Source organism: Molothrus ater, chromosome W (genome assembly GCF_012460135.2).
Source record: "Molothrus ater isolate BHLD 08-10-18 breed brown headed cowbird chromosome W, BPBGC_Mater_1.1, whole genome shotgun sequence".
NCBI classification, from domain to species: Eukaryota; Metazoa; Chordata; class Aves; order Passeriformes; family Icteridae; genus Molothrus; species Molothrus ater.
In genome coordinates this window covers 2,290,925-2,318,298 of record NC_050510.2, presented here as the reverse complement: position 1 = coordinate 2,318,298, position 27,374 = coordinate 2,290,925, and the positions used below count along the sequence as shown (strand labels likewise).

General features: G+C 39.6%; 1 protein-coding gene across 6 annotated transcripts in view; it reads left to right on the top strand.

Annotated features, from left to right (window-relative positions):
* The first annotated feature begins 2,677 nt into the window (after positions 1-2,677).
* LOC118701523 (splicing regulatory glutamine/lysine-rich protein 1-like) overlaps positions 2,678-27,374 on the top strand; it is a 75,097-nt gene continuing 50,400 nt past the window's right edge. Inside the window, exons 1-4 of one of the 6 annotated variants that reach the window (XM_054517778.1) lie at positions 16,103-19,413; positions 19,529-19,553; positions 20,565-20,688; positions 20,980-21,095. In XM_054517778.1, coding sequence (XP_054373753.1) covers positions 21,033-21,095 — 63 coding nt within the window. In that variant the 5' untranslated portion in view covers positions 16,103-19,413; positions 19,529-19,553; positions 20,565-20,688; positions 20,980-21,032. Of the gene's footprint in view, positions 2,878-13,421; positions 13,556-16,102; positions 19,554-20,564; positions 20,689-20,979; positions 21,096-27,374 lie in introns of those variants that run through there. The other 5 variants (XM_054517776.1, XM_036406175.2, XM_036406173.2 and 2 more) reach the window with 5 other exon arrangements.

Below are 27,374 nucleotides of genomic sequence, written 5' to 3'. Positions count from 1 at the left end.
AACCCTATAAAAGAAGCATACTGTACCCCATTAGGGGAGAAAGAAGAAGAGCAGAGACCCTTCATGGACCTCCCTGAATAAAGCCATCTCCGTAGAACAGCCTGCGCCTTCTCCTTCTCCTCTCTCTCCATCTGCTGCAGCCTCAAGCCCGGGGCACCACTACCTAGCAAGCAAAGCTGAAATCCTGAGAGCTTGCTAATCACTATAGAGCTGAAAATCACCATGCTTGCTAGATGGTAGCCCCGCGGCGTTGGCATGAGTGAGCTAGCTTTGGGCACCCGGTTCCTACTCAGGGACTGAGCTCCTGAGCCCTATTGCTCTGCTTTATGATAAGGCCGATCAGAGGCTTTATTACGGTATTGTTCATTTTGTGTGCTGGGGGGTGCTGTGCCTGTTAAATAAACAGGTTCTTTCCACTCCTCTCTGAGGAATTCTTCCCGAACTGGTTGGGGGGAGGGGCCGTGTGTGTTTGCTTACTAGGGGGGCCCTCCTTTGGAGATTCTCTAACAAATTTGCCCTAAACCAGGACAACCACACACTAGTATTTTGCAAGAAGGATACAGGGAATCTAATGGGGAAAATATTTTACTCAGTACAGGGAAAAATATTTTTTAAATTATTTTACTTTATATAAGAGCTACTGAGTCAAAATTTGATCTGGAAATAATTCTGCTCCCTCAGAGGACCAGACAGCATGGATGGGCTCTATCAAGGAGAAGAGCAATGGGTGATGCTTAATCATGACAATGTCTTCTGGGGAAGCCTGCCCTGATTTTACTTCTCTCCCTGATTCCTGTTATGGGCTGTTAGGACAGGCTTCACTCTGTTCTGGTGTACTGCAAATTGTTTACACAATCCATGAAAGAACTTAAAAGGATCAGAGCAAAACAGAAAAACAGAGATGAAGTTTGGGAGCACAGTCTCAGGGGATTGTGGAGGGATTTGGAGGTGAGGCTGAACACAAGCAACCTTCAAAATCCATTTTGTCAGTTCAAGTGTAGGGTATGGAAGGTTTTAAAAGCTAAAATATTAATGTCTGTAACCTTAAGTCTTTCAGTGCCAAGATACAAAGTTCTTTAACACCTAAGCAAGACTGCAGTTAGATCCTTAATACTGATCACTCATATGCATAGTGCTCAGTCTTATTTTCTCCAGTCAATTTAACTTTTAAAGAGAACTTGCTGTTACTCCAGGTAAAATCAATTTAATTGTTATAAATTCCCAGTCAAGTTACAACAAAATTTGTCCCAAAATGGATCCTTTGATCCGGTGTGCAAGAGGCCAATCCACACACTGAGTCAAAGTATTTGATTTATTTACAGTCCTGTGCAGAAAGGGGAGCTGGGTGGCAAATGCACAAAGCCAGCACAATGACTATCAAAATTTTTAACTATTTATACATTTCAGCAAACAAAGGAATTAGTGTTAATTTGCTACAAGTTACATAGTTCTCTTATTAATTAGTATTCTATCTTATATTGGTTAATGAGTCTCTCCCTTCCCATGCTGATGCTCAGTCTCTCTTCTTTTGGGTCGGTGGTCCATGAGTTGGTGGTTGTGATCTCCCCCTGAAACAATTATCTTTTACCCAGTCTGTGCTGATTTCAGCACAGTTGCTGAGTTGGGTTTCTTAATTTCTTCTTTATCTTGGGAGTTCTGCCAAATGTCCTAACGGCCCATAAATGCTGCATTCTTTGTGTCCACTCTCGGTGGTACATCCTTTTTATCAAGCTTTGTTAACCTCCCCTTAGGTCTGAGATCATTGAAGCATGTCAAGCTCTAAACCTTACCAAGGCAATTCTACTGACAAGTAATTTATTTCTCTAACACCTGGACATCAAAACCATTAACAACTTATTCCATTACAACTCTTCTTGTCTAACACAGAGCAAGTTTTCAAGGGTTTACTCCCTAGGGTAATTAAACTGCTGCTTATTGAACTTGGCTTCCAAAAGGGCATTTAAATGGGGAATCTATTTCTCCTTCCATTTCCTGTGGGCATGTTTTAATTTGCTGGCAGAGCATTCAGTGAATTTCATGCCAAATCAATTAATAGAGCTAAACATGACCTATTAAAGGTGAGGTTTGGTACCTAGACTCTTTGGTATTCCAGTTTTAAAATAATAAGCCTTTTGCTTTGCTAAAGGACAAGGAAACCAATTAACAAGGTACTCAGGCCCTGTTCCTGCAAGAATTAGTCAGGCGCTCGCAGCTGCGCCTTCCCCACGTATGATGGAACTATTTAACCATTTTGCGTGCGGCGTCCGGGCCGTCGTGCTTGCTTCCTCCGCTATGCAACCTCCTCATCGCAAAATCTATGATCCAGTCCCCTGGCAGCCTGGGGCGGGTAGTGCGTGTGAAAGAAGGCCGGGGGAGGAGGGAGACGCGGTCACGTCCTGGTAGTGGCGGCCTGGGTAGCCCCTTGGGAAACCGGAGGGAAGCAAGGCTTTTTGGCTTTTTTCCCCCTCCCTTCTTGCAGGGGAACTCGGAGTCCCGTCGGCGCGGAGCGAGGGCGCCCGCTCCACCGTGAGCCCCAGCTAGCACGGGAAGAACGGCTGTCCGCTCAGAAGCACCTCCAGGGAGCAGTCGAGTCCGCCGCTAGAGCGCCCGCATGCTAGGACGCTCTGGCAGGCGCCACGCGCTTCTCTCTGTCGTCCGGCCCGCCTCTCCGACTGTGTGGCACTGTCGCGAGCGGAGCAGTCGTGCAGGCTCCGCCATGATGAGCAGTGGAGGGATCGGGGTGCCGCTAGGCTTCCCCTTGGCCCCCACGTCTGTCATCCAGATCACGAACCTCTCCTCGGCTGTGACCAGTGAGCAGATGAGGACTCTCTTCAGCTTCTTGGGAGATATCGAGGAGCTGCGCCTCTATCCCCCGGAGTAAGCAGGGTCTGCGTCGGCTCTCAGAGCAATAGAGATTTAGGATGAGGAAGAGGCTTAGAGGGGTCTAGAGGATGGAGGGAAAGGAAGAGGCAGAAGGTCCTATGTGCCATCTTGAGTGTGGGCATCAGTCTCCCGCACGTGGGTGTGTGTCTGTCATGTGGTCCCATCCCTTTGTATGGGGCAGGAACGTTAGGGGAAAGGGGCTATATGCCTGGACCTAAGATGGTTACCTCGGTCCGGAGGAGGGGAGCAGTCGCGGTATCTCTGGAGCGGCCTGTAGAAACACGGCGAGTTTTGTTTTCGTGGTGGCGGTCGGAGCCGCGGTCACCCGGTTGCAGCTGTCGGCACTGAGTCACAGTCTGACAAGACGCGTGCTTGCAGGCTGCCCCGAAGCGCTTCCTAGGTGCAGGTCTCGTTTCCCCCGTTTTCCTGAAAACCTGTTTTCTGTGCCCCACCTTTCTCTTCGCTCGGATTCATCCCAAGGGGGGGGAGGAGGAGGAGAGGGGGAGGGCGGGCGGGAGCGCCCCAGGCCTGACCTCCGCCTGGCTACCTGGTCTCGCCGGCACGCATCGCCCGAGTGGCGCGGCCGGCGAGACCAAGCTCTTTTTGTTCGAACGGCTGTTTTCTTCCGCGAGAAAGGGTCACTCGAACAGAAGTCAGCATAGCTGTTAACAGAGGAACGGTACTTGGCCTGTGCTTAGAAATATCTCCGATAGGATGTTTGCAGTAAGTGAAAATTAATAACGGACCTTACACGTTTCTCTAAATTGTAGCTGTCCTCATATCAACTGCATGCAAGGGATCTGCTCAAATGAGAGATAATATTGTTATTTTGCAAACCTCAATGTTTCTTCAAAGCAGATGGAACAGAAGAGGAAAATAAATATTTTTTTTCTTAACACATCCAGACTGGCCCTTTCAAACAATATTATATATATATATATATATATATGAAAATTAAATAGGAATATCAGAAAGGGGCAGGGGGAGTCATTCACATCCAGACTTCAATTTTAATACAAAGAAGACAGGAATAAAATTTAATTATTAAAAAAACTAGCAAAAGAAGATGGTATTTGTCCATTTTAATGTGTTACTAGATTATACATAGCTAGGTTTGGATGAAGAATGTTCAGAAAACCTAAATGTGATTTAACATATATAAAGTACGTATAGTAGGTATCCATTCATGTCAAGATAAAACAGCTTTACCTAAGTTTTAAACACTTTAATAGAGTTATAGTGATTTTTGCACAGTTTTCTAGGTTTTTATTTTGGACTTGTTCCACAATACACTTAATACACTTATCAGAGAATAGAATCATAGAATGGCTTGGGTTGGAAAGGACCTTAGAGATCATCTAGTTCCAACCCCCCTGCCACGGGCAGGGACACCTTCTGCTAGACCAGGTTGCTCAGGGTCACATCAAATTTGGCCTTGAACACTTCCAGGGATGGGTCATCCACAACTTCTCTGGGCAACCTGTTTCAGTGCCTCACCATCCTCACAGTAAAGAATGTTTTCCTAATATTTAATCTAAACCTACACTTTTTCAGTTTGAACCTCTTCCCCCTTGTCCTCTCACTATATGCTCTTGTAAAACATCCAGCCTTCTTGTAGGCCCCCTTTAGGTACTGAAAGGTTGCTATAAGGTCTCCACAATGTCTTCTTTTCTCCAGGCTGAACGGCCCCAGCTCTCTCAGCCTGTCTTCATAGGAGAGGTGTTCCAGCCCTCTGATCACCTTCATGGTCCTCCTCTGGACTCTCCAACAGGCCTATGTCCTTCCTGTGCTGGGGACCCCAGAGCTGGATGCAGTGCTCCAGGTGGGATCTCAAAAGAGCAGAGTAGAGGGGGAGAATCACCTCCCTCGACCTGCTGGTCATGCTCCTTTTGATGCAGCCCAGGATACAGTTGGCTTTCTGGGCTGCAAGCACACATTGTCAGGTAAACAATATGGTGAAACAAAGTTGTACGTTGCATTTTGTACAATTGTAGCCTGTTTTCTCTCTTATTCTGTATTGCAAATATTTAGCATACACACAAAATATTTTTACTTAGTCAGGCATGAGTTTGCAGAATACAATGAAGTTGCGTTCTCTTCTATATGCATAATTTTGCTTATTAAAAAGAGGACATTCAAGTTTAAAGATTTACTGCAATATTTGTAATCCCATTGCCTTTTCTGGGCATGTTTCTTTCTAATAGATATGAACTTGTAGTTCTGTTGATGCTCAACATTAAACAGAATATGTAGACATTATATCTACATGTGTATATCCACTTGATAAATCATATAAACTCTCCTTTTTCTAATTCAGCATTATGATCTTTCCAAATAAAAGTATAAATTTTTGTTCACCTCTTCAAAATAAGTCATGTTTGTCAGCCTTCTACTTTTTCCCTTAATCTGTTGAAGTCTAATACATAAAATCTTATATTAAATACTCAGTAGTGTTGTTATTAATTTTTTTTTGTTTGAAAGGAAATATATCTCATTCTGGTTTTTGTGAATTAACTTGGTCAAGGACATGGACCATTTTGAAGTTTTGATCCTGGTAATTTAATTTATTTTTGAAATATTTTTCCCCATTCTTGAAAGATGCAGTATTGCATGTTTAACTTTGGATTATCTTTTTCTTCCTAATTCTCTGATATTTTGCTCTGTCAGAGCAATCCAAGAGATTTATAGAAGTGGTGAATTTGATCAGGTGATCATCTCAACTTTATAGGAAACTCCTTTGATAACACTGTTCCACTATAGTTAGTTGTGCAGCACCCTACTGCTGACTTGAATGAAAAAAAAAGGATTTATGACTTACTAGGGAGTGAGGATGATGTATCATGTACCTATAGGCTCTTCAATGATTGTAGAACAAAGTATAGGGCTGTGCTATGAACTAGCATAATGAGAGAGAAGTTACTTTTCAGCAATTTTCTACATTTTTCCAGTCTCCTGTTATTTGTCTCTAAAAGTGGGATTCGTCACCTGGTGTGCAGTAAGACAATCTCACACACAGAGAAAAGGTATGTGGTTAGTTCATATTTGCACAAAGGTTGGTGCTGAGTGGTAAATCTACAAAGCTAGCACACAGAGCAGAGAACTTGATCATTATTTATACAATGTTAATCTAATCTATTCCACCTATCTACTACATATTCAATGTTTACTACTCTACTATTGGTTACTCATAAAAGGGCTGATCGCATAAGGTATTTTGTAATTCATTATTAGCTACTGCGCATTCTCAGGGCTCTTTCATTTGAATTGGGGGTTGTTTGGTGGTCATGATCTCCCCCGATGGAATTATCTTTTACCCAGTTGGACCTGCTTTCAGCACAGTTGATTAGTTGGCTTTGTTATTTTCTACTTATCTTGGGCAAATGTCCTTTTGGTCTGTAAATTCTGCATTCTTCTTGTCCATTATCAGTAACCTCCCCCTAGGTCTGTGGCCCCCAAACCATGTCAAGCCCCAAACCCCAACAAAGCGATTCTATTGACAAGCAACCCATCAAAGACATCACTGTCATTAACATATCCCTTGGTTTTATAGGGTGCAACAGAGAATTTCTTTAAAAAACTATCAGAAAGTCTCAACTGTTAAATATAATTACTTTAAAGAGAAAATATTAATGTTGGATTAGTTCACTTAAAGTTCTTGTAAGGATGCACAATGTGGAGAAGAAGAGAGAGAAACAACCTCAGTTTTTTAATGCATTAAATAAAAGGCAGGTTCTTTAAGATGACTCTTCAGTATTTCTAGTGAGCTTCCTGAACCCAGTGACTTTACCTGGCAATTAATATCTTAAGACTGGGGTTTTAAAGTAACAGTTTCTGACAAGGTCCTATATTTTTTTATACTGAAATGATTGGGATGACTTTTATGTATGTTGAGCTAAATCACACTATGCTCTTTGGTAGTTTGTCACTTCATGTTTTATCTTCATTAATCAAAGCCCTTCAGTTTCTTCAGTCATTGTTAAGCAGACATCCCATTAAGAAGGATGGATTTAATATCTGTCATTTTCCTGAAAGCCTAGTTCTCTGTGAGGAAGTGTCTCTCTTGTGTATGAGAGGTTTTTGCACTTTAGGCAGTTGCCAGTAAATGCTATTTTATTATTATTGTTATTTTCTGAAGAGGTCTGTGTGAACTGTGAATGAGCTGCTTTCAGATTCAGCATAGGAAACCCTTGGTACTGAAGAAGTTTCCATATGGTCATCATTATGATTTTAGCTACTTGTCAGTGAGACTTCATTGACACTGAAAACAATATTTCTTTTTATTGAAAAGCTATGAACGTGTATTATATTTCAGTAGGTCATAATGCTTGTTACTGGTGGCTGTTTGTATTTACCTGTTTTCTTACAAGAAAATTTAAATTTGACTTGACTTGACAACTATATACTGTTCTGCTCTCTGGAAGGCTTTCCATTGAAATTTTAATCTAAAAATTGAAAGCACCTATTTGATGAATAACATCAGTAAACAAGTTATGTGGAAGTGGGAAGAGGTTCTTTTTTTTAAAATCCACTCATTTTACTCTTAAGTAATTTGTATTTGATTATCAAATCTCAAAGAGACTAACTGAGTTTATATTTTATCTTGTTGCAATTGTCTGCTGTATTGCTTTAAAATTGGTGTCATAAACTTGCCCAAGAAACTTTGACTTCATGAGATTTTTAACCATTTCCTCATAAGACCTCTCTTATAGACTGCTGTAAGTATCTTTCAGTGCTCAAAGACCTCTTTTATTCCATTTCATTACTATTGCCAAGCATTTTGGTCACCTCTTCTTCCCTGTCCCATAAACAGAGCTTTAGCCTTGAGAAGAAGTATGTTCAGAGAATTTGAGGGTTTTTTTATCTTTTTCTAACTGCTCAGAAATGAAAGTAAGGGATGCTTGTAAAATCCTTTCAGAAAATAGGATTTTTATGTTGGCTTTTTTTATTTACTTGTACATATAATATTTTTCCCTTTTGCTTACATCTTGAGGAAAATAGGAGGACTGAATTGCAGGTTTCTAATTTTACCAAATGAGATCTGGTTTTTTTTGAAGATAAAGACTTAAATATCATAAAGAAAAGTTAAAGATGTATATGAAAATTACTTGGAAAATTGTTGTTAGATAGGGTGAAGCAGTTAAAAAGAAGATAAGCAGTTAACAAGAACATAAGATAATATTACAGTCACAGCCTTGGTAAGAATTTATGTCCTACAAGTTGTTACTACATCAGGCCCTTGGTGTGGATTTGCCACTTGTGTGTAGAAGAGGGTGGCTTTAGTGGGGCTTCTGTCATCTTCAGTGATATTTTGTCATCAAAGTCTGAGGAAAAACTCCTGACATTTTGAATATCTGTGTATGGTCCTGATTTGGGTAGAGATCTAAATTCTCATGCTGAGAATGGAGAATTGCTGTCATTGTTTAACAGGTGCTCCTCAGTTTGCCATTTGCAAAACCATGCTTTTGCGTTAGGTTTGTCACCCAGTTGAAATCTGTGTTTCAGAGAAGCCTTTAAAATTACATTTGTAGTGATACACCTTCAAATGTGGCTGTAAGAGGATTTTTGATTAGTTAAGTATTGAAAAGCTTTATGGAAATTGAACTTTAGCAGAATTAATTGTTCAAAAGCAGGGAGGCACAAAATGTCTGCATCAGGTATTGAAAGCCTTGCCATAATACTGTTTGCTTATGGGTGTTCTGGAGTTGTCTTGGAAGCTAATACACACAAGTGTTCCTTAGTTATTGTTATATCCAGCAGTGGCTGCAGTATAGATTGTTGCCTTCTTGTGAAGGCCGCGGTGACCTGGTTTCGGAGTCCAGCACGGCGATCCCCTCCTTGGGATCCCTCGGGGCCAATAACGGACGCTGACACCAATGTGGTGGACGGTTAAAGGCGTTTATTGAGGGGTCTCGAGGGTATTTATGGACTAAGGGGCTTCTCTACGTCAGACAGGGGTTTGGCTATACTTTCTAGGGTTAGTATGGAGTGGAAAGTTACTGGCATGCATAGGTTAGGGGGGCTACACGTCTGGCTACATTCCAAGGGTGATCCTTATCTATGGGGAGGGGGGCAGAAGGATTCCTTTAATTTTCCGTCACAGCCCGAAATCTTCCGAACGCCTGTCCCTAGCCTACCACAATAGATAAGGCCTTTGAGATAAAATACACAGAGCTTTATTTAAATGTGATCTGCACCATTATTCCAGAACATCTTATTTTGATGGGTTATTAGTTTGGGTTGTCTTCTCCACCATCAGCACCCTGAGAAAATTTGGACTCTTAGAGAGATATTTTATAACCTTTTATTTGATTTTTCACTGTAGATTTCTGAATAGGTAATTCTTAAGTTTTTAGTTGGTTTTTGTTCTGTTGGGGAATGGATGCTGCTGTCTCCCTACAAAGGAAAAGAAAAATGGTAGAAACATCTGAATACTATTTATATCTTTATTTCCTTTTTGAGTTTTCTTGCATTTTTAAAGAAACTGGATTATAGTAACCTTAAATCAGAAATGTAGGACTTGCTTTTTTGCAATGATGCTTTGTAACTGTAGGAAGAAGGCTATGAGACTCCCTCAATTCAGCCTTGAAAAGGATTGGCAAAAAAAAAAAAGGGATTAAAACAGAATAGGACTTTTCTGCTTTAAGAAAGACTTCTTACGAAGCCTACTGGGGAAGTTTAGGAGGCCCTCTTTGCAAAAAAAGAGGACTCAGTGTCCTGGTTTAAGGCAAATTTGGGAGAAAACCTCCAAAAGGGGGCCCGTCCAGAAAGCAAAACCACACGGCCCCTCCCCCCAACCGGTTCAGGAAGGATTCCTTGGAGAGAAGTGGAAAGAACCTGTTTATTTAACAGGCACAGCACCCCCCAGCACACAAAATGAACAATAGCAGATGATACCACTCTTCCACCGCTCTGAAAAAAGATGACAAATTCAGAAAGTCTCTCTTGGGGGTGGTCGCTCTGTTATCAGTCCCTCTGGCGCTGGGGCAGCTGCTGCAGCCACAAGGTGCAAACTCTCAGTGTTTCCCAGGTCCCAGTCTGGAGCAGGTTCGAGTAGGTCCAAAGAAAGGGAAAGGAGAAACAGTCCAGGAAAAATTTGGACTGCTTAACTAAACTAACTAATGAGCAGAAGCAAAAAGCAAGAGCAAAGCAGGAGCAAAGCAAAAGCAAGAGCAAAGTGAAAAGCCAAGCAAAAAGCAAAAGCAGCACTATGTACTGCCCCATCTCTGTGTCCCACCAGCCGTGGGGGAGCAGGCTGATAACAAAACCAAAACAAAACTTTCACTCTTCAGAGTCAGTCTTGAAGGCATAGAACATAATATCCAGCATAAAGAGAACACACGAATGGGGATACAAGCATCATAATGTCACCCTAGGACACTCAGTCACTGTGAAACTTTTTTGAATTTCAGAACTTTTGGATCTTAATCATATCCTGTGATGTAGATGCAGCATTGATGTGTTTTCAGCAGAAGTGGTCTCCTTATCAGAGAATTTTTCCTTTTCATCACTTCTCCAATGAATCTCATGATTAGCTTAACTTTCAGAAAACACTTTGTAGCAAGGCTTTTTTTTAGAGCCTTTTAGCAGTAGTATTCTTATGTTAATATTTTTAACCTACTTCTCAGCTTTTGTGATTGAAATCCAGGAAATACAGAGAGGGAAATATAGAAATGACACTTGTCATAACTGGCTCTGTAGTTTTTGGGATTTATAAGGTTTATTTATGTAGTGTCGTGAAACGGCGGGAGAAATGCGACACACCATAGGCGTGAATAGCAAATCCCAAAGTTTATTAAAACCCCACACATATTTATATTGGTGTTAATGAAGCTTATACATATTGCAAAAGCTGAGCTCATTATTGGTTAAAGCACACTTAGATCAACCACACCTACTTCTATCTTCTAACAATTATTTTGCTTCTATGTTTGCATTCTTCTAACTTTTCTACCTAAGATAACTACATTTTCTGGCAAGCGATTTTCTCCCCCGTCTTCCCGTTTCAGAGAAGGTCACTGTGACCTTTGTCAGTGATTGGACACTGGTTGCTCAGTTCCCAGCTTGTTTCCCCTATCCTTATCCATTGGTATCACATCGAAATGTCCTTTCTCAGCTAACCAATTATCCAAAAAGCTCTCTACAATGTAGGCAGTAACTGCCTGGAATAGAATTATGCTTTTGAGTTACCAATGAAATCAATAAAGAAAAAAAGCTAAGTGATGTTAGAAGTTTGAACCAGAGAATCTTCAATGGAGGCTTCAGTCATTTAGGTTGTAACACTGGCATATGAATTGATTAACAAACAAACCCCAAACAACAAGAAAAAACCCAAAAGACCCTCCTCCTCAAACTTACCCACACAGGCCTCTGTCCCCCCCAACCCAAAACAAACAAAGAATCCTGTGGCCATTAAAAAACAAAAAATCTTTGTGATGTGTGAAGTCTGGCTCTTCAGAATATGTAATATTACAAGTTGCATGCAAACATTTCTGCTGAGTACTGAGGTAGTCATAGCTCTTTGTCAGCTCTGATGGAAAGTGTCCTGAATTGAGACTTTATAGATGGCTCAGAAGCCATTTTTATACATTTATTTCCTTCCTGAATATGAAAGCTTGAAACTGGGAAAACATTCTCCACTACAGACAAATGGATAGAAGAAATGTAGTAATCTTGCAATGTTTTTATAAATTGCATAAGGTTGACTTTCATATTTATGTTTCTCCCCCTCTCTGCTTATTTTTCTCCCTCAATGTTTCTGTTTTCACAGAATTTTCCATCATAAATGTTTCTGACTGCCATTCTGAAGTTGACCAGCTCTCTAGATATTTTATCTAGATGTTACCTTTCTGGTATCCAGAAACATACCAATCTGCCTGCCTCAGATTAAGTTCTGGGTTCATTTATGCAATTAATATGATGAAATAATGTGCCTAAAACTTGTGAGCTTTTATTTAAATACTAAAGCTTAATTCCATCCAAAAACTTTGGGAGTACCTGCTTGGAATTTGAGGGACTACAAGATGGATTGGACTAAACTTGAACTCCTTGTACTTCTGAAAGCTGACAAGTGTTATAGTTGAGAGGGTCAAGATTAAACAGTTCAGGTAGTGTATTTTCCATGATTTACTATTTTTGTAGAAGATAGATGCTTTTTTAAAAATGGAATTTGCTGATGTTTCAGCAATATCCTTTTGTGTTCTATCTTTGAAGGTTTTACCTGAACTTACTTCATATGAAGAAATAAACTAATTGTGTAGAGTGTAAATCTTGACCAGGGAATACATCTTTTAAAGCAAACTTTGTTTTTGATCAAGATTACAAAATTTGCATATTGTGCTTTCTGATCAATCTGTTGGTGTACTTTCTAATGGAAAAGCAAGTTACCCAACATACGTACTTTTCATTTCCTTCTTTATTCTAGTCTGAGTGAATTCTTCCTACTTCCTCCAGTGTTATCCTGTACCACACCAGATCAAACTAAGATAAGATGATAAAAAGGATATTTGTTACATTAGTGAACTAAGATGTAACAATTGTAAGAATTCTCAAGAATGTGTTTTTATCTTAATATGATTTAACAAAATTTGTTTTGTGAAGGCCTAAGAAAGAATATCAGTTAATATGGGATAATATCCCAACGATACACTAAAAATGACTGGGCTTATTGTCTTAGAATTATGGAATACCCTGAGTTGAAAGGGACCCACAAAGTTCATCAAAGTCCAACCCCCAGCTCTGCACAGCACCATCCCAAGAATCACACCATGTACCTGGGAGTATTGTTCAAATGCTTCTTGAACTCAGTCAGGCTTGGGGCTGTGACCAATTCCCTGGGGACCCTGTTCCAGTGCTCAACCACCCTCTGGGTGAAGAACCTTTTCTTAATATCTAACCTAAACCTCCCCTGACACAGCTTCATGATGTTCCCTTGGGTCCTGTCACCGGTCACACAGAGGAGAGAGCAATGTCTGCTCCTCCTCCTCACAAGGAAGTTGTAGACTGTGATGAGATCCCTCTCAGTCTTCTTCAGGCTGAACAGACCAAGTGGTTTCAGCTGCTCCTTATATGGCTTCCCCTCAAGGCCCTTCACCATCCTCTTGGCCCTCTGTTGGACACTGATGTTTTTAAACAAGTTTTATCTGGAGGATAAAAGATAAACTATACATTATTTACTCGACAAAAGTGTCCTGTAAATATGCTATTTACAATAACAATGTAATTTTGTTTAGCAAGATTTGTAAAGAAAATCAGCCTTGTTAATTTGGGCTTTTGACTTCTGTAAGTTTCCATTAAAAAGAAGGAGGGGCTATATTATGAGTTTTTAAGTGACAAGGCAAATTAGTAAATTTGTAAATGTTGTAAAAATTAGTCAATTTTTAAGTAGGCAAATTAGTAAATTTCTATACTTGTCTTTTGGGTAACTTTTCCAGGAAATCTAATTTTTTTTTTTTTTAATTAAGAAATAATAGCTGAAAATATATGCATACATTTATTTAATATGGCTAATTGTTGTTTTTTTTTTTCCTTTTATCTTGCAGCAACACACCTCTTACTTTTTCCTCCAAAGTATGTTATATTAAGTTTCGTGAAGCATCAAGTGTTGGTGTGGCCCAGCATCTAACTAACACGGTTTTTATTGACAGAGCTTTGATAGTTGTGCCCTGTGCAGAAGGTTGGTATTTTAGACATTCTTCTGTAATGTTGGTCTTTGTCCTGTCTGCTAATTATTTTAAGCTTTCTATCTAAAGAGGCAGTGCTGTTATTTGATTTTATTTCTGTAAAAAAAAAGCCTTGAAACAAAATTGAAAATCAAACGAAGAAACCAAATTATCTAGATTAAACTGAAATCCAGCATTAGAAAAAATAGTTGATTTAAATTAGGATAGTTCAATTTTCCACAGTTATTAAATATTTTGTGGGAAAATAAGGTAAACTAATACTCTTCATTATAGTTTGTATTGGCAAGCTTATTCCCACACAAAGTTCTCTCTGAAGTCAATGGAGCACTGCAAAGATAAAGCAGTTTCCTGGCACTGTGATAACACTGCAGTTTGGATCTTAATGTGTTGCCCTTGGTGTAGTGTTTTGGTTTTGGGGTTTTTTTTAATAGTAATTATTTTTCAATTTTTTAGGCCAAATTCCAATTTTGTCTTGTAGACGTTATATATGCATTTGACTATTTTAGATTAATCTAATCTTATGTATTTTGCATTTGTGATGGTAATTGCTGTTTGAATATAAATATTTACTTTCTAATTTAATAAAAAAAAGTTTCAATTTTTCTTTCTTGTTCCTGTGGAAAAATATTACTTTGTGTGCAATAAAAAGGCTTTCTTATGCATACTGGTACTCTTCTTTTAGATATCTTTAAAAATGCGATCAACTGTACAGAATGCTTCTAGTGTAAAATATTTTTCTAACTCAGTAAAATAAAGTGAATGCTAAATTTACAAGTGTTTCTTTAACTAGCTTTGAGGTCCTGCTTTTACATGTGTTGAATACAAGGTAGTTCTTATTGTTAGTATACTATCCCAGATTTAAATGCAGTTCTATGAAGCATGGCTCTACTTACTGTAGGCAGATCACCAGAGTTAGGCAGAGCCCCATTGACTTCATTGTGATAATTGTGGGAATTGAGCATTTGCCCATTTGGATCTGGATTGCCTCTTTGGAGTGGAGTATTCCAGTTGATGGAGTAAAGATAACTTCACATGATAGCTGTTTTGCCATGAACAAAAATATTTAGAAAGACTGATCCATAAACTGCAGCAAGTTCAGAAATATCTGCTATTAACAGGACTTTTATAACTTCAATAGTCAGGTTTTGGTTCAAAAAATACTGTTGACTTTTTGGAGTTTAACAGTGGTCCCAGAGTGCCATATTTTGGCATGTTTGCCACATCATAATCTAGATAGTATGAGATTAGTGCTGCTGCAGTGGTGGTCTGGGGTTTTCCTAGCAAACTCTGACAAGTCTTAAAAATTTCATAGACTCTTAGATGACCTACAGTACACTGTCTATTCTTGTAGCCTTGTTAACATGGACATATTGACAAGTCTTTGTGAAGCCTAGATTTTTAGTTGCTTTTATGGTTTGTTTGGGGGACTTTTGGGTTTTATTTTTGGAACTTGTTCTTAAACCACAAAGAGGATATTGCTGTATCCACTTGAAGCTTTGTAAAGGCTTTGGGTAGGCAAAATGTATCAGAACAGCATCCTTATTGAAAAATTGCCCTTAATTAATTGACTGCAAATTCTTCAGAATCTTAACACTGGTTCAGTACTGCCAGAGAGGAAAGATTGCTACCTAATGAATGAACAACACTTCCTGGTATTTTTCTTGAGATCACTGCATGATGTGATATGACAACAGGCAGGTAGAGCTACATTTTCCTGTGTCTCTTTATGGCAGACAATGAGGGGAAGGAGAATAAAATCAAAGTTCTGAGAAATCTCATTCCAACCCTGTTTGTAGCTGACTTATAAGGTATTTCTCAGAAAATGTGTTACAGAAAAACTGTCACTGTTCCAGACCATTCTGGACCCCACAGAGATTTATATATAATTAGGTGAACATGTGATTGGGTTGTGAGGTCAATTTCTATTTTCAAGTCAGAATGCTGTTTTTATGTAACTTTCTAACAGAATAACTAATTTTAATTTGCAAAGATGTGAATTCATATAGGTTTAACTTTCTGAGACCATAGTGCAACATTTTTTATTCACTATGTATAATTGTTAATGGAATCAGTGGAGTGTACAATGGGCTTTAAAAATAACAATGGCTATATTCTACTAAAAGGTTAAATTATATCAGTAGCCAACAGTGCCAGCAATAAAATGTTTCATGTGCTGAATTAAACATATAGAAGGGGTAATATGAAACTCTGAAAACTTGGTTTTAGAAAACAGAATAAAATCTGAAATTTGTAGTGTATTTAGACAGTGGTAAATTAAGAGTATGAGGAAGGAACCACTACACAATGAAAACAGTGTTCATTTTGTGACATTTAATAAGCAATTTAACAAAAATATAATTGTAAATTAATTAACATTATCAAGTTGTCAAAATATAACTTTCTTTTGTGTGTATCATTAGGTTTTTCTTTAAACATTACAGTTTGAGAACACAAAAGTTGAAAGATAAACAAAGATACCACCCTAATAATTCTAAATTTTATGTCCACATTGTCTAGTAGATGGATTTTGACTATTAATTTGGTTTTGTATGTTTTCTCTGTGTGATATTTGTGCATTATTAGATGACTAGACTGGCCAAGGCAGACCTGTTACACTTGCCTGAGTTAGGCATTGTTTGCCATGCCACTAAACCTGCCGCCAAGTGAAATCTTCATGGGGGAAATGAGATTGAAGTCTGGCCTGCTGAAGATGGACGCCCTGTCTCTGTTTTCATTTTATTTTGCTTTCCTTCCTTTGTTTCTTTTATTTTCACTTTTTAATTTTTTTTCCTTTTTGTTTTGTTCTGTTAAATCCCTTACCCTTGTACTTGTGAACTGGTAATTCAGCTCTGAAAAAAATTATGCTTTGTAAAGGGTTCATAGTGTTTCATTTTGAAGTTGACCTGAAGCTACTTGTGGATGGTATACAGAGAATTTAGGATATGTTTAAGTTTTATGCTGTGAGCTATGGATAAGTTTTGTTTGGAATACATTTAAGCATCTAAATTCAACAGATGAACACATTGTGTCAGACTGGAATAGTGAAAACTATATCAGTTTTAAGATGCATTCTTTCATATGTTATGCTTTGTGAGCTTATCTTGAAAGAAAAGTTAAAACTTTCTGGAGAAATTAACTATACAAAGTAAAATCATTCTTTTTCTCTGCTATTTTTCCTTTTCTCAGCAGAGTACTTTTAGGCTGCATGATCTGTTTAAAAGAAGGGTTTCTATTTATATCTAATAAGAAGAGTTAAAAATAATTATTTCTGATATTGAGCTTTCATGAGTATTGAATGTCATGAAATATCTGTTTGCTTCTGATGAAACCTTGTTCCAGTGAGGTCAGTGGCAGTAAGATTTCATTTTGTTTTTGTAATTTTTAGAAAAAACTGTTTACCCCTCATAAGTACAAATGCAGCCTGAGATTTTTTTTTTAATGTGTTGTGAGGCACGTTGTCTTTCAACACTCTTATTCATGGGAAGATTGAAAAGTTTTGTGTGCGTGTATGTGTGTATTGCACTTTTGCATGCTCCAGTGGTCATTATTTCAAGAAGAGGTTAAAACCAAATTATCATCTCACAATCTCAGAAGCCCTGGCAGTTCATGCTGGAGTGATTGAGCAAGTTCTTATCCCTAAATGATGTTTGTTGTTGTGAAACAGAAGCCCTAAAACAGAAGTGCTGGACCAGGTAATGTGTCTAGTCCTCAAGCATTACTCTTCCCAGCCAGCTGCATTGGGACCAATTGGCTTGATTCTCATAATGCACCAAGCTGAGAACTGTAGCTGGGAAGAGCTTAGTGATCTCTGTTGGATTTAGCTGTGCCAGTTGAGGTAATTACAAGTAGTTGTAATCTCTTTAATCTCTGCTGCTAAATCCAATGAGAATAATGAACTGAATCACACAGAAATTATTTGTAAGTGTGCATTTTCCATTGATTTAAAATAGTAAAAAAAAAACCAATTCCTTTAAAATTCTTTCAAGTAAATGTAAAAAGAAAGTATTTAAAAAAGAAATGTACTTTAGTTATTTTTAAAGCTGTTTTGGGGTGATGGGAGGATTAACCATGTAGTTTCAGTATAAAGAGTAAGAAATTAATTTCTGAGCACATGGACAGTAATAAAAATACTGTGATTAGTACCTGCTTAACACAGGTAATTCTGTTTAGCATTTAACAAAATGGATTTTGGTACAGACTAGATTGACTAGGGCTTTTAAGCACTTAGGAAAACTACATTTCTGAAGAAGCATAAGGTATCTCTAGGTAATACAGAGCTAATTCTACATTTGCCTTCAGATTCCTTTGCAAAGTGATAAATAAATAATCATAGAATCTAATTTACTAAACACTCATGCATTCAAATAAATATTTCTAAGGATGCGGTATAGATGTGGCAAATTTATTTTGCTTGTTTCCCTTATTAGAAAATAAAGATATTTGCCTCATTTCCATTCAGCTTTTAAATACCATGAGTTTAAAAACCAAAACAGTTATTCTTAAATGAAAGTGTCCTAATTTGTTATGTCATTACTGACATATTTTGTTGTATATTTGTGGGCTTGTATCCCTTTTTAAAATAAATTAATGGAGGCTGTAACTTCTGAGGTTATTTGGCCTTACATATTAATTTGTTTTTCAAAACTGTCTAAAAACCAGGGAAATAAATTTCCAAGATATTTCAGGGTTTTGGGGTTTTTTTTATGCCCTCAACAGTTTATTTTCTATAGAATTGTTTAAAAGTTTAACCTGATCTTAAAAACTTAAAACCTAGAAAGGGGTATCTTTTCAAAAAGACAGTATCTGAAAATACAAACAAATTTTCAGGGTTCTGTCTGTAGAGGTAGACCTTTCTTCATTCTTGAATAAAATAAATAAACATATCTTTGTGGCATGGACCTCATCAACTAGATTTTGTATTTAACATTAAACATTATGTTGTTGAGGGACCAAAGTATTCTGGAAAAAATGCTGCTAACTTTACAGTTTATATAATGTATGTAATTCATTTTTTAAAACTATAATAGTTTATTTAACTGAAATTGTTAAATTGATTCCTTAAGCAATGTTTGAGCAAATGAATAATGAATAATTGCAATTATTTCAATAAAGTGAACCATATGCTTAAAGTTTAGAATTGTACATTTCTGAACTTGACTCCCTGTCAGTTTAGTTATATGCATATGCATAACTCATTTCCTATCTAAAAGGGCTAAATGTCTTAAGCATCTCTTAAGTTTATCTGGTTAAGTGTGTATTGAATTGGCTGTATGTAAGTGCATACTTAAATTAGGCATATGCTTATGTATATTATTGACCAAGGATCTAAATTACAATGCAGATGTACCACTTTAGGAGCCATTAAATTTACTTGAGCCATGTCTGTTGATCCTGTAGAAACCTCTATGAGTATCCAGTTAATTGCACGATGCTGGCTCAGCAATCATTTGAAAATGCTTAAGTATTTTGTTTTTCAGAAGAACTGGTATATAATTGTATGCCTAATTTGCACACACAGTTGTTGGAACTGTATATTTGGAAGCCTGTTAGTTAGCTACATAGTAGGCAGGATGTGAGGCAAGGTACCTGATTCTCATGAGCAGTCTGGCAAATCAAGTACACCTCTCATTGCATGCCTGAGTTCAAAATGAGACCTGTTAAGAGTGCTCAGCATTGTGATGATGACTCAGATTTATGCATGTTTTTATAAAAGCCCTGAAGACATAATAGCACAGTTAATTCTTATTTGTTAATAATTTTCCTATTTTTCTCCTTTAGATAGCAAAATAAAGTGGTTTGTTACATGTTAAGGAGCAAGATGCCTCAAAATTTAAATAGCTCTAAATAGAAGGTGTGAGAAAAAAGAAGAGTACTGTTATTTTATCTTTTCTAATCCACTCATGCTATATATAAATTAATTTTCATTTATATTTGTTTTGTCCTTTGTATCTCCAACTCTAACCAAGTCCTTGCTGCAGATCTGTAGAACAGGTTTGCAACTTTTGTCTTTTTATTTTTTTTAAGTAGTATGATTCCTGTGGGGTTTATTTTCACAAATATAGCTAAAATTGCACAGTGTTTTGAAAATAATATAATAATTTGGGTTTTGAGAACAATATTTATAATAATTTTAAGATTATGAAGTTAAGGGTTTTATAGTTAAAACACATAAAGTGTGAACCAAAGCAGTAAAAGTCACTGGCACAGTATTTGTATATACCTTGACTTTTAAAACAATTTTTAAATAAAAGCATTTACATTATTAAAGTGCATGGGGTAATATCAAAGGGCCCAGATGGGTAGCATATATACAGTTACTCCAGTAATTTTGAATAAATCATAGATAACTAATGTAATTAGCACTTCTTTTCTTTATTTTTTCAGTTCAGTGTTTAATATTTGTACCAGTTTAAATGCCTTTGCATTTCAAATTTAAAACATACGTTTAATTGCATTTGTAATTAACTATTGCATCTTTTGATTTTTGAAGATTTTTATTATTTATTTAGCAGTCTAATTGTAACTAACTTTCAATGAAACCTGTGTTTAGTTCAGATTAGATATTGCTTAAACTTTTTGCGTGACAGGGAAAATATAATATGGTTGAAATAGTAGGAAATATAGGGAAATATAGCTTGCTTAGCTGATAAGTTATGATTCTCTTTAATTTCAGTAAATTTATAGCTAATTTATCAAAAATTTAGATAAACTGAGGTGACCTAGAATGTAAGACAGTGCAAATATGAATTTTTCAGCCCTCCCTCCACTCCCAACTTCATTTGTAGTATGTCTTGTGTGGAGTCACAGTAGGGCTTTTTTTATTTTTATTTATTTTTACATCAAAAGTAGGTAACTCCAGAGGGTGAAAAAGCTCATGAATTTCAGTTAACACATACTTTGTTTCATTCTTTTTTTAACTGATTTGGTTATTTGCCATTTCTGGGGATTAAACTTAAAAAAAATGTTCTTCTTTTCTGTATCTGATGTTCTGTGTGCTATTAGTGATGCAGCCAACACGAACGGTTGTCATGTGTAAAACAGCTTTCGATCACCGTGAAAACACCGCCCCGGGAAAGCGTCCATGCTTGATATCGTTTGGTTCATGAACATTAAGTTTCCAGTACAGGTGACCCATAGCTCCAAGTGTTAAATAATTGTGTACATTATTCAGTTTTTAAAATAATAATCCATTAATGACATTGCTAGTCTTTGAAGTTCTGCTCACTTTTGTTTTTCCTAGTAGACGCAGGGTAAAAGGAAATACTTAAGTCCATATCTCTTTCTTTGTAAGGATCTGGTAAATAGATTCATTCTTATTTATTACTTTTTTAAATACAAGGGTAATTGTAAAATCATAGAAAGAGTAACATCTGTGTAGTGTTCCAACTCTGTGTAACGCCTTTCTTTGCTTCTTCAGGTAAAATCCCAGATGAAGCCAAAGCCCTTTCTCTATTGGCACCTGCTCCTACTATGACAAGTCTGATGCCCGGTGCAGGGTTGCTTCCTATACCTACACCAACCCCTTTAACTACAGTAAGTAAAATTCAGTCTCTGATTTCTGGTTTTCCTTTATACTCAGTAGCCTCTCTGTGTTCAGAGAACAAGAACTATCTGATCTGTGGATGTTGTCTTCTCATATGCTAAATCGGTGAGGATTTAGCTGTGGTGCCGAGAGGGTAGATCACAAGATGTCCATGCACTACCTTTCCTGGGTGTTTCTTTCAGGTTCTCGGATTACAAAATAGTGGCTAAATAATGGATTTGGTTGTGTTCATTTTAGTTGTTGTTCCTTCACTATACCCATTAATTTGATGCAGTAGCAATGCTATCTACCTCCTAATAAATTACTAAAAGATCATAGTTTAATTGAAGGAGTTCTTCATAATATTAAAATGCTGCAATAGGATGTTTTTGCAATAGGATACTTTGACCCTGGTGGAAGCTGAGGTGAGCCTGACTGAAAATGAGTGGAAGAGACATTCCATTGTGACTGGCCCAGAGGCCCCGTGCATTTTGGGCATAGACTTCCTCCAAAGTGGGTATTTCAAAGACCCAGAGGGACTCAGGTGGGCATTTGGGATAGCTGCTGTGGAGACAGAGGGCGTTAAGCCATTGAACACCTTGCCTGGACTATCAGAGAACCCATCTGCAGTAGGTCTTCTGAAGGGGGAAGAGCGACGAGTACCAATTGCCACCTCGACAGTGCACTGCCAGCAGTACCGGACAACTCAAGATGCTGTGATTCCCATCCACAAGATGATCCGTGAGCTGGAGAGCCAAGGGGTAGTCAGCAAGGCCTACTCACCCTTCAACAGTCCCATTTGTCCTGTACACAAATTTGGAGAATGGAGATTTACTGTGGACTATCGTGCCTTGAATGAAGTGACTCCACCATTGAGCGCTGCTGTGCCGGACATGTTGGAGATCCAGTACGAGCTTGAGTCCAAGGCAGTGAAGTGGTATGCCACTATTGACATTGCCAGTGTGTTTTTCTCCATTCCTCTGGCAGCAGAGTGCAGGCCTCAGTTTGCTTTCACCTGGAGGGGCATGCAGTACACCTGGAACCGACTGCCCCCGGGGTGGAAGCACAGCCCCACCATCTGCCATGGACTGATCCCAGACTGCACTAGAAAAGGGTGAGGCTCCAGAACATCTGCAGTACATTGATGACATCATTGTGTGGGGGAACATGGCAGCAGAGGTGTTTGAGAAAGGAGAGAAGATCATCCAGATTCTCCTGAAAGCCAGTTTCGCCATCAAGAAGAGCAAAGTCAAGGGACCTGCCCGAGAGATCCAGTTCCTGGGAGTAAAGTGGCAAGATGGATGGTATCAGATTCCCACCAATGTCATCAATTAGATCACAGCAATGTCTCCACTGCCCAACATGAAGGAAACACAAGCTTTCCTAGGTGCCATAGGCTTTTGGAAAATGTACATTCCTGAGTACAGCCAGACTGTGAGCCCTCTCTACCTGCAAAAAGAACAATATCCACTGGGGCCCTGAACGGCAACAAGCCTTCGCCCAGATCAAGTAAGAAATTGCTCATGCGGTAGCCCTTGGCCCGGTCAGAGCAGGACCAGAAGTGAAGAACGTGCTCTACTCCACAGCCAGGAGCCATGGTTTGTCCTGGAGCCTTTGGCAGAAGGTGCCTAGTGAGACTTGGAGTTGACCACTGGGATTCTGGAGCCGAAGTTACAGAGGGGCCAAAGCCAACTACGTTCCAACAGAGAAGGAAATTTTGGCCGCCTATGAAAGAGTCCAAGCTGCCTCAGAGGTGATTGGCACAGAAACACAACTCCTCCTGGCACCCCGACTACTGGTGCTGGGGTGGATGTTCAAAGCAAAGGTTCCCTCTACCCACCACTCCACCAATGCCACATGGAGCAAGTGGATTGCTCTCATCACACAGTGCACCCATATTGGAAAACTAAAGCGCCCTGGAATCTTGAAAATAATTACAAATTGGCCGAAAAGTGAAAACTTTGGTCTCTCTGACAAAGAGGAGAAAAAACAAGTGACACATGTTGAGGAAGCTCCGCCATACAACCAACTGCCAGCAGAAGAAACATGCTGCGCTCTTTTCACTGACAGTTCCTGTCACGTTGTAGGGATGAAACAAAGGTGGAAAGCAGCCGTATGGAGCCCCACACGACAGGTTGCAGAAGTTACTGAAGGAGAAGGTGGATTGAGCCAACTTGCTGGACTCAAAGCCGTTCAGCTGTCCTTCAGGTGAGCTTTTGGGATTGCTGTAGAGACAGAAGACATTAGACAATTGAACACCTTGTCTGGTCTCTCAGAGGACCCTTCTGTGGTAAGACTCCTGAGCATTGGGGCAACGCAGCAGAGGAATTTTTTGAGAAAGGGGAGAAAATAATTCAAATCTTCCTGAAGTCCAGTTTTGCCATAAAGCACAGTAAGGTCAAGGGACCTGCCCAGGAAATTAGGTTCCTGGGGGTAAAATGGGAAGACAGGTGCAGACAGATTCCAACAGAGGTGATCAATAAGATAGCTGTGATGTCTCCACTGACCAGCAAGAAGCAAACACAGGCTTTCCCTAGGCATCATGGGTTTTTGGAGGATGCATGTCCCAGAGTTCAACAAGATTTTAAGCTCTCTCTACCTTGTGACATGAAAAATTATTTCAAGTGGGACCCTGAACAACAGTAAATCTTTGAACAAATTGAATAGGAGATTCCTCATGCAGTGGTCTTTGGGCCAATCAGGACAGGACAGGATGTGAAAAATGAGCTCTACACCGCAGTCAGGGAGAATGGTCCTTCCTGAAGACTCTGGCAGAATGTACCTGGAGAGACTTGAGGATGATCTGTCAGGTTCTGGAGTCGGGGATTCAAAGGATCTGAGCCCAGCTACACCCCAATTGAAAAAGAGCTTCTTGTAGCCTATGAAGGAGTTCAAGCTGCCTCAGAAGTGACTGGCACCAAAGCACAGCTTCTTCTGGCACCCCAGCTACCAGGGCTAGGATGTTTAAAGGGAAAATCCCTGCAAAACATCATGCCACTTATATGACGTGGAGTAAGTGGATTGCTCTCATCCCACAGCAAGCTCGTATAGGAAATCTGAATCGCTTTGGGATCTTGGAAGTCATCATGAACTGTCCTACATGTGAGAATTTTGGATTATCATCTGAAGAGGAAGAAAAGCAGGTGACATGTGCAGAGGAGGCTCCACCATATAACCAGCTACTGGAGAGTGAGAGGTGATACTCTCTTTTCACTGATGGATCTTGCCATATCTTGCCATAGGGACCAGTAGGAAATGGAAAGCAGCTGTATGGAGCCCTACACAGTGAGTTGCGGAAGCTACCGAGGTGGATGGAGTCATATTGCAGAGCTGAAAGCTGTCCAGTTGGCTTTGGACATTGCTGAATGAGAGAAGCGTCCAACACTCTACCTCTGCATTGACTCGTGGATGGTAGCAAATACTTTATGGGGGTGGCTGGAAAGATGGAAAAAGGCCAACTGACAGCACAGAGGGAAACCCCTTTGTCTGCCAAAGTGTGGCAAGACGTTGCTACCCAGGTGACCATGAAAGTCTGTCATGCGGATGCACATGTACCTAAGAGTCAGGCTCATGAGGAGCACTGCAACAATGAACAGGTGGATCAGGCTGCCAAAATCAAGGTGTCACGGGTAGATCTGGACCGGCAACATAAGGGTGAGTTATTTCTAGCTCAGTGGGTCCATGATGCCTAATGTCATCAGAGAAGAGATGCAATGTACAGGTGGGCTTGTGACTGAGGGGTAGACTTAAACACAGATACTATATCCCAGGTTATCCATGACTGTGAAACATGTGCTGTGATCAAGCAGGCCAAGCTGGTAAAGCTCCTGTGGTATTTGGGGCGGTGGTCTAAATATAAGTATGGGTAGGCCTGGCAGATCAATTACATCACACTGCTGCAAACCCGCCAATGTCAGAACCCAAGAAATTCCTCTGGCTGCCCTGGAGGGCTTGAGCCCCTGCCCGGCAGGCTCAGAGACCTTGGCACAGAGCCCAAGACCCCCGTGCCTTTGATTTAGCCCTTGGAAAAAACAATTACCAACCTTTATATGAAGAATTACAGGTCAAGAGAGTTTAAGTCGAATAATAGTTAGTTGGTCACAGGGTGAAAAATAGATTTTTGGGTTTTTTAGAATGGAGGTTCAGGAGGCAAGATGGAGGAATCTGGGTGTGTCCAGTCTTTCTCCTTCTTCTTCTTCTTGTCCTCCATGTTCTGGGTGATGCTGGCACTTTTAGATTGGCTTAGAGTAGAAGCTCACTGTCTAACATAGATGATAGGTATTGGGAAGTTATTGTAAATAATGTACACGTTGTTTTTAGTATAAAAAGACAATACCGCCTCTGAGGCGGACAGTGTGCTTCAACCCGACCTGCCAGACAGACCTGAGGCGGGTCGGAGAAAGAATGTTATAGATAAGAAATAATAAACAACCTTGAGAACGAGAACAGAAAAATCCTGACTCCTTCTTCGACGGCCAGGCTGGGAAAAAGAAGCTTGTACATATCTCAGAGTCACTCTGACCAGCAGAGATTCTGAGATGCCAAGGCAAGAGTTACATGCTTACAGTGGTAGAAGCAACCACTGGATGGCTGGAGACAACCCCATGTCTCATGCCACTGCCCAGAACATTTTTTTGGGCTTTGAAAAGCAAGTCCTGTGGTGACATGGCACCCCTGAAAGAATTGAGGAAGACAATGTGACTCATTTCACAAATAGCCTTATAAACATTTGGGCTAGACAACACAATATTGAGTGGGTGTATTATATACCCTGTCATGCACCAGCCACTGGGAATGTCAACTGGTATAATGGACTGATAAAAACAACATTGAAGGCACTGGGTTGTTGGACCCTCAAGCAGTGGGATCTGCACTTAGCAAAGGCTACATGGCTAGTCAACACCAGATGTTCCACTTACTGAGACGGCTCTGCACAATCAGGATCCCTGCATACAGCAGATGGAGATAAAGTCCTTGTGGTGCATATGAGAGGTATGCAAGGAAAGACAGTTTGGATTAATCCTGCCTTGAGGAAAAGCAAACCCATCCATGGGATTATTTTTGCTCAATGACCTGGTTACACTTGGTGGGCAATGCAGAGGGATGGGGAAACACATTGTATACTTCAGGGGGTTTTGACTTTGGGTGAGAACAGCCTGTAATGTTGAATTGCATATGTAATACTGGTTGCTGAATGTCACTGTCACTGCATGTTGTAACTACCATGGACAATGAGAATGGACTGCTCCGGTTATATCAGTCATGGACCAAATGAATTCAATCCATATCCTGGAGGATAGTCAGTGGCTACTGAAATAATAATTGTATTTGTAAATATTTATATGTATATATATGTACAGGTGAAAGGTATTCATTTGGGCAGGAGTAGATGATATGGAATAAGGGTTGGATAATGTCCTGGGTAACCCAAAATGTTATTGTATTACACAGCTATCTGTGTCCAAAATTGTTACTGTCTCTTTAAGACCTGGCAGCTGAAAAATTGATTGGTAGGGCAGGAGCTAGGGGGTGCCCCAGGATTTTTAGAAGTCAGAGCACTCAGGCAGAGCTCTCACTTGTCTCTTGCCTCTCTTGCCTCTTGGCTTTTGCCATAGAGCTGAGACAGCATGGGTGGAGGCTCCCCTTTGGGTTTCTTTTGGTCTTTTTTCTTTGAGGGGGGTGCTTTGGGTGGTTTTTTTTCGAAAGGCTGTGTTTTGCAGTCCTGGACTGCCTCAAGGTAAATTCTGCAAGTGCCTGACTACAGCTGCAGCATCACACTGAAAAGAACATAACAGTCCTGCTCCATATGGTCGCCCCAGCCCACCAGCAGCGCCCGGTCAAAATGGGAAGGCACGGAGTCTGAGTTAACTCAGCCGACTGCTTACCATCTTCTGCCAAGAAGGCAGCAAAGTCCCTCCACAAGTTCTAGACATTGACCGAACTCCAGCCACTGGAGTGTGCCATCTGCTTTTTGCCAATGGAGCTGCCACTACTGGTGGAGACATAGAGGGGATGAGCTACTGCCATCTTTGTCTCTCCACATGCGGTCATTTACAGAGGGCATCATCTTGGGAGGGGAGTGGGGGTGGTGTTATTCCTCCATTTTGAGTTTCTCTTTGTTCTTTCGGCAGTCTGTGAGATTTCAGTAAGTTTGTAACTAGTGACTATTACTGTTATTTTCTGCCTGTTGCTATTTTGGGGTTTTTTAGTAAATGTTATTTTTTCACTTGTATCTACACATATTCTTTTCTTATTGGTGGAAAGGGATTGGCTAAAATACTTAAGAGGAG